This window comes from Rhincodon typus, chromosome 3 (assembly GCF_021869965.1).
Source record: "Rhincodon typus isolate 14 chromosome 3, sRhiTyp1.1, whole genome shotgun sequence".
In the NCBI taxonomy this organism is placed as follows: Eukaryota; Metazoa; Chordata; class Chondrichthyes; order Orectolobiformes; family Rhincodontidae; genus Rhincodon; species Rhincodon typus.
The window spans coordinates 44,262,609-44,270,818 of NC_063334.1; the positions used below are offsets into that span (position 1 = coordinate 44,262,609).

General features: G+C 43.1%; 1 protein-coding gene across 1 annotated transcript in view; it reads right to left on the bottom strand.

Moving 5' to 3' along the window:
* The window catches only part of LOC109918161 (multiple PDZ domain protein), a 263,630-nt gene that overhangs the window by 209,846 nt on the left and 45,574 nt on the right, over positions 1 to 8,210 (bottom strand). The window contains exon 6 of the mRNA XM_048620387.1: positions 6,128 to 6,242. Coding sequence (XP_048476344.1) covers positions 6,128 to 6,242 — 115 coding nt within the window. The remainder of the gene's footprint in view (positions 1 to 6,127; positions 6,243 to 8,210) is intronic.

Sequence of the window (8,210 nt, forward strand, 5' to 3'; positions counted from 1 at the left end):
GACTCTATAATTCTATGACTCTATATCCAAATGCATGATGATCTGGACAATATCCAGATTAGGACTGATAAGTGGCAAGTAACAATCACGTCACACAAATGTCAGGCTGTGACCATCACTAATAAGAGACAATCCAATCACCACCCCTTGACATTCAAACAGGTTACTATCACTGAATCCTCCACCATCCCGGAAGTTACCATCAACCAGAAATTCAAATGAACTCAACACAAATACAGTGGCTACAAGATCAAGTCAGAGGCTAGGAATATTGGAGTGAGTAACTAACCTCCTGACTCTCTGAAGCCTGTCCAGCACCTACAAGGTACACGTCAAGCTTGTGATGGAGTACTTCCCACTTGCCTGAACAGGTTCAGTTCCAACAACACAAGAAGCTCGACATCATCCCAGACAAAGCAGCCTACTTGATTAGCACCACATCCACCACCGACACTCAATACGCATTGCTGCTACCATCTACAAGATGCATGGCAGAAATTCACCAAAGATTCTCAGGCAGCATCTTCCAAACCCACAACCACTTCCATCTAGAAGAACAAGAGCAGCACTTGCACCTTTAAGTCACTAACCATCTTGACTTGAAAATATATCCCATTCCCTCAACATCGCTGGGTCAAAATCCTGCAATTCCATGCCTAACAGTATTGAGCATCAACCCAGAGCACATGGACTGCAGTGATTCAAGGCGGCAGCTCACCATTTCTCAAGGGCAACTAGAGATGGGCAATAATTGCTCGCCACTCAGCAACGTGCACATTCCACGAATGAAAAAAAAAATCCACTGGAAAGTTAGAAGTGTTGGCAATGCTAAAACCCAACCATCAAGATGTTGAGGGTTACCTTTAACTGGGAACTTAACTGGACTATCCATGCTACAAAACCAAAGTTAAGGACTGGAAAATCTGCAGGAACTCATCACTCGACTTGCCAAAAAACTTTCCACCATTTACAAGACAGTTTAGGACTGTGATGAGCTATCCTTCACTTGCCTGGATGAAGGCAGCACCAGCACATGCGAGACGCTCAAAATCATCCAGGTCAAAGTAGCCAGCTTCATCAACACCCCAAATCACCACTATATTTGCCTTGCATATCACATATAAGTTGCAATGCAGTAACTCACCAAAATTCTACCAACATCTACAGACTTCCACACCCAACCCCTCAAAGCGAGGAAAGCAGACACACAAAGACCATCAGCTGCAAGAGCCCTGCAAGTCGCACACTATCCAAGTTAGATACTTATTGCCTTTCTTTGAGTGTTGCCAAGACAAAATCCTGGAACTTCCTCCATTGCAGCACTGTAGGTGTACCTACCAAAATAAAACAAATGAATCACACCCACCATAGAGTTAAAGAACATGGCAACAGACCCTCCGGTCCAACTAGTCCATGTCAAACATAATCCCAAACTAAACTAGTCCCACCTGCCTGCTCCTGGCCCATATCCCTCCAAATCTTTTCTATTCATGTATCTATCCAAATGTCTTTTAAATAATTTTGTAATTGTACCAGCATCCACCACTTCCTCAGGAAGTTCATTCTACACTCAAATCACCTTGCATAAAAAATTTGCCCCATGTCTTTTTTATAGCTTTCTCCTCTGACCTTAAAATGTGCTGAAATCCCACAGCATAAGGAAAAGACAATGACCATTAACTCTATTTATACCCTCATTATTCTATAAACTTCTATCAGGCCACCTCTCAATCTCCTATGCTCTAGTGGAAAAAGTCCCAGCCTATCCTGCCTTTCTTTATAACTCAAGCCTTCCATCGAACTGGGAGGTTTGATAGCAGACGTTTCGCCCTCTTACTAGGGTGACATTCTCAGTGCTGTGGAGCCTTCTGTGAAGCATGGTCTTGTGCTGGTTCAAATGTAAATGGTTTGTTTTTTGCTGCAACGACTACCAGCATGCTTAACTACCACCAGTTAATAACCCACAGGCCAGAGAAACAGCAAGGCAGAACAGCTGCAAGATGATACAAGCCATGATCACAGATGCCCATAACAGACTCCACAAGTACAAATAAGAAATTACGCGCTAAAAGTCATGAACTTCAAAAGCAACCAAACAGGAGTAGATGACAAGAATCGACTGGGCCATCACAACAACAGAGAGCAGGACCACACACACAAAAGAAGAACAGCACTACAGAAAAAAAAATGACCAAATTGACCAATGACAGAGAAGACAACATGACCAACAAATGGATAAGAAACCTCCCTAACAGACAGCTCACAGATACAGAAAAAAAAACAGTACTAATCAAAGGACTGAACTACAACCACAGACGCAACAGAATCCACACTCAAACAACGGACTAAATGAGGAAACACAACAAACCATCAGACAGACCACAGTAGGTCAGACCCTACTGACAAAGGGAACACAAACAAACAGACTTAACAAAGAGGAAAGGGATGCCCTGAAGAACCTCAAAAAGAACAAAAACATCATTGTTCCCACCGATAAAGGCAGAATGACTGTGGTAATGAACAAAACGGACTACATACAAAAACGCTGAAGAACTACTTGCAGATACACAAACCTACCAACAGAGGGAACGGGACCCCACACCACAGTGAACAAACAGAATAACCAATACTCTACAGAGCCTATACAAAACAGGACAGATAAAAACAGAATTACAAAAGATGAAACCAGAAGACAACAACACACCAAGATTCTACAGATTGCCTAAAGTACACAAGCCTGACATACCCCTCAAACCAATTGTGGCACTACCAGGAACCTCATCACACAAAATTAGCAAAGGAACTACAACAAAAGCTTAAACATCTAATCAGTAGTTCAAGACATTCAACACAAGAATTCCTCGACAACATCAAGGACACAAAAATCGACAAAGTAGCGATGGTCTCATTCGATGTAACAGCATTGTTTACATCAATCGAAGAAACCTTGCCAAAAGAAACCATATCCAACCTTTAGACACAACAGACGACAGGGCGAAGAACAGATCAACAAAATCTGCATACTCAAACTACTGGACTTATGCTTAACAACACACTTTACATTCAAAGGCAAGATATATGAGCAGATCAACAGGACTCCCATGAACTCACCCATCTCCAGAGTGGTAGCAGAGGCAGTCATGCAAAGATTGAAACAAACAGCCCTCCCACAGATCCAACACGTGGACAACATGTTGTAATTATGAAAAGAACAGAAATTGAGAACACCCACCAACTCATCAACACCATACTCACAGGGATCAAATTTATAAGAAAGGAGGAACACAACAACAAACTCCCATTCCTGGACGTGATGGTGAAAAGAAAAGAGAACGGTGACTTCACTACAAAAGTACACAGGAAATCCAAACATACTGACCAGGTTTTAAACTATCACAGCAACCACCCCAACTCACAAGAGGAGTCCAGACCCGAGACGTCAGCTTTCCTGTTCCTCGGATGCTGCTTGGCCTGCTGTGTTCATCCAGCTCTACACCTTGTTATCTTACACAAGGGGAGCTGTGTTAGGACCCTGTTCAAAAGGGCCACACACACTGCAGCATACCTGATCCGTAGAAGGAAGAAGAACATCTCTACAAAGTTTTTACCAGAAATGGATACCCCCAGTTTCATCCACAGATGCCTAGCCAACAGACAACACAACTAGGACACACCAAAACGTGAAACAATAACCACCATACCAAATATTAAAAAACACCTCAAAAAACTGACAGCCAGACTAATCAGACCACTAGGACTCATGACAGCACACAAACCAGCAGCCACACTAAGACAGCACTGACCAGGGTTAAAGACCCAATAGATACCATGGACAGGACGAATGTGGTTTACAAGATATCATGCGGAGACTGCACAAAACACTACGTGGGACAAACAGGCAGACAACTACCAACCCCATCCATAAACACCAGCTAGCAACTAAACAACACAACCAGATGTCTTTGGTTTCAATACACACAGATGAGGAAAAACCACACTTTCAACTGAGACAACACTACTATCATAGGACAAGCCAAACAAAGGACAGCCAGGCAATTCTTGGAGGCTTGGCATTCATCCGCGGACTTCAACAAACACATTGAATTAGCTCTAATATACCGACCATTACAACACACAACTGGAAGCAGCAAAAACCATACCGTATAAATGTGAACCGGCACAAGACGACAGAGCTTCACAGGAGGCTCCACAGCACTGAGGATGTCACCTCCCAGGCCGACAAAACACACCAACATCTACAACCAGCACGTAAGCTACAAATCTTCACTCAAATCCTGAAAACCTTCTACACACAGCAACATCCTGGTAAATCTCTTCTGAACCCTCTCCAGCTTAATATCCTTCCTCTAACTGGGTGACCAGACAGCATGCAGTATTTCAAAAGAGGCCTCACCAATGCCCTGTACAACCTCAACATGACTTCCCAACTTCTATACTCAAACAACTGAGCAATGAAAGGAAGCATGCCAAACACCTTTTTAACCACCTTGTCTATATGTGATGCAAATTTCACAGAATTATGTACCGGTACCCCTAGGTCTCCCTGTTCTACAACATTATCCAAGGCTCCACCATTTATTGTACATACCCTACCCCTTGTTTGTGGGTGCAAAATACAATACCTCACATTTACCCAGACTGAACTCCATTTGCCACTTCTCAGCCCACTGACCTATTTGAACAAGATCCCTTTGTAATCTTATAAAACCTTCTTCACTGTCCATCATACCACCAATTTGGTGTCGTCCGCAAACTTATTAACTATGCTTTCAGTATTCTCATCAAAACCATTTATATAAATGACAAACAAAGAGGACCTACTACCAGTCGCTGTGGAACACTGCTGGTGACAGGCCTCTAGTCAGAAAAGCAACCATCTACCACCACTCTGTCTTAATGGCAGGAGACAATTATGTATCCAACTGGCAAGCTCATCCTGAATCTCATGTGATCTAACTTTATTAATTAGCCTATCATGCAGAACCCTGTCGAAGGCTTTACTGAAGTCCACATAAACAACGTCTACTATTCTGCCTTGAATCCTTTTGAGTTTTTTTTTGAGGAAGTTACCAATCAAGTTGGAGACACAATTTTGCTCGCACAAAACCAGGCTGACTAGCCCTAATCAATTTTTGCCTCTAAATGTCCCACTTTCTAAAGAGAAATTAGGAAAGGTCAATAAAAATTGCTAATGACACCCACGTTCCTATGAAGGAATAAGGTAAAAAGGTTACAGTCAAGGTGCATTTAATACTCCAAACATATGCTGATCTTTACAAAATAATCTCCAAACCACAAAATAGTAAATAAATTTAAAAGTTAGATACATGCTGGCCAAAATGAAGCTATTAATTTTAAACCTAACTTTCAACTCTTGGTCTACAGTTGTGGGCACTGGCAATTTTTCTATCATCTGAAAAACGTAGGTGATGTAGCTCAGTTAAGTCTCAAATCACTGACGATTTAAATCTAAATCTAGACTTTGACACAAAACAGTAAAATGGACCAAGTAGTAACTGGTAGCGAAACTTGGCAGACTCCTTACTATATTGGCAAGTTCTGCTTAAAAAACTACATTACTCTGAATAACTAAATTAACTCAAAACATTAAGTATGAAGTGCTGGAATACTTTTCATGACTTCAGAGAAAACTATTGTAGCAGTGGATTACCATGGAAAAAATAAAAAAAAAGAACAAATTTAGTTACTTATTTATTTAAACTCAGGATGAATAATGAGCACAATGTCATATCAGACTTGCAAGCCTTGAAAACTCCTAGTGTACAACCTCACAACAGAAGCAATGTTTGCCTAGAACTGAAAAATTAATAGATACTATTGCCATAAAAATGAAGATGAAAAATGCTCCACCCTCAACATGACACACCTCATTAATGCAACAATCAACCCCACAAAATACATAAGGTTGACAAAATCACAGTAAAGCTGAGAACTGTATTCACTTACATGTGGGAAATACAAGATTAGACTTTTTAAATGATGAAATTCAGATCTAAAAATATTCCACTTTTCCCAAAAGTAAACAGAAGATACAAAGAAAGGAACAGTATAGAATCAATAAAAAAAACTGAAGTTATTACAGTACCTAGATTTTTGTCACCAACATAACCAGCAATAGTTATGCCTAGTCCATGAACATCTTTTGTAAGTTCCACATCGAATATTTCACCATCAACACCCTGACAACAGATTGGTTCAGGCTAATTAAGGAAAAAAACAAAAGTTACAATATTTATACTCTATACTCCCAGTTCCAACAAAGTAGGATTATGCTATAAATACTTCAATAAGATTCAAAAATGCCAGACAATGGAAATCAGAAATTAAAACAGAAAATGCTAGGCATCATCAGCGTCTATGGAGAGAGAAAAGCAGAGTTATTATGTGTATTTTGATGGAAGATCATCGAATTGAATGGGCATGATGGAATGTTAGTTTTTACTAGTTCTGATGAAAAGTCATCAACCTGAAGCTTAATCTTTACTTCTGTTTATAGATTCTGCCTGATCTGCTGAGTATTTCCACCATTTTTTTGAGACAATGAGAGACTGGTCAACGGAAAAAAAATTGCTGTTTATAAGCCTAGTGGGACACAGTAAACCACCCCACTCCAAATTATCTTTTAAATTATAGCTACTTTGTTTTTCTTACTTTTGTTGACTGCATGTAATCTTGTCAGTATCAATCCAGTCAGTGACCAGAATTTTATTTGTTTCACCAATGGCAGCCATACAGTCTGTGCTAACCTTTGGAATTCCTTCCCTAAATCTGTCTCAAACCCATCCTCTCGTTAGAGAAAACAAGGTGCAGGGCTGGATGAACACAGCAGGCCAAGCAGCATCATAGGAGCAGAGAGGCTGACGTTTCGGGCCTAGACCCTTCATCAGAAAAGGGGGAGGGAAAGGGGGTTCCAAAATAAATAGGGAGAGAGTGGGAGGCGGATAGAAGAGAGATAGAGGAGAGGATAGGTGGAGAGGAAACAAACAGGTCGAAGAGGCGGGGATGGAGCCAGTAAAGGTGAGTGTAGGTAGGGAGTTAGGAAGGGGATAGGTCAGTCCAGGCAGGACGGACAGGTCAAGGGGGCGGGATGAGGTTGGTCGGTAGGAGATGGAGGTGCGGCTTGAGGTGGGAGGAGGGGATAGGTGGGAGGAAGAACAAGTTAGGGAGGCAGGGATGAGCTGGACTGGTTTTGGGATGCGGTAGGGGGAGGAGGGGAGATTTTGAAACTTGTGAAATCCACATTGATACCATTGGGCTGCAGGGTTCCCAAGCAGAATATGAGGTGCTGTTCCTGCAACCTTCGGGTGGCATCGTTGTGGCACTGCAGGAGGCCCAGGATGGACATGTCGTCTGAGGAATGGGAGGGGGAGTTGAAATGGTTCGCGACTGGGAGGTGCAGTTGTTTATTGCGAACCGAGCGTAGGTGTTCTGCAAAGCGGTCCCCGAGCCTCCGCTTGGTTTCCCCGATGTAGAGGAAGCCACAGCGGATGCAGTATACCACATTGGCAGATGTGCAGGTGAAATCCGCTTGATGTGGAAAGTCTTCTTGGGGCCTGGGATGGGGGTGAGGGAGGAGGTATGGGGGCAGGTGTAGCACTTCCTGCGGTTGCAGGGAAAAGTGCCGGGTGTGGTGGAGCTGGAGGGGAGTGTGGAGCGGGCAAGGGAGTCACGGAGAGAGTTGTCCCTCCGGAAAGCGGATAAGGGTGGGGAGGGAAAGATGTCTTTGGTGGTGGGGTCGGATTGCAGATGGCGGAAGTGTTGGAGGATGATGCGTTGGATCCGGAGGTTGGTGGGGTGGTACGTGAGGACGAGGGGGATTCTTTTTTGGTTCTTATTGCGTGGACGGGGTGTGAGGGATGAGGTGCGGGAGATGTGGGAGACACGGTTGAGGGCGTTCTCGACCACCGATGGGGGGGAAGTTACGGTCATTGAAAAACGAGGACAACTGAGATGTACGGGAGTGGAATGCCTCATCCTGGGAGCAGATGCGGCGGAGGCGAAGGAATTGGGAATAGGGGATAGCATTTTTGCAGGAAGGTGGGTGGGAGGAGGAGTATTCTAGGTAGCTGTGGGAGTCAGTGGGCTTGAAATGAATATCGATTTCTAGGTGGTTGCCCGATTTGGAGACAGAGAGGTCCAGGAAGGGGAGAGAGGTGTTAGAGATGGTC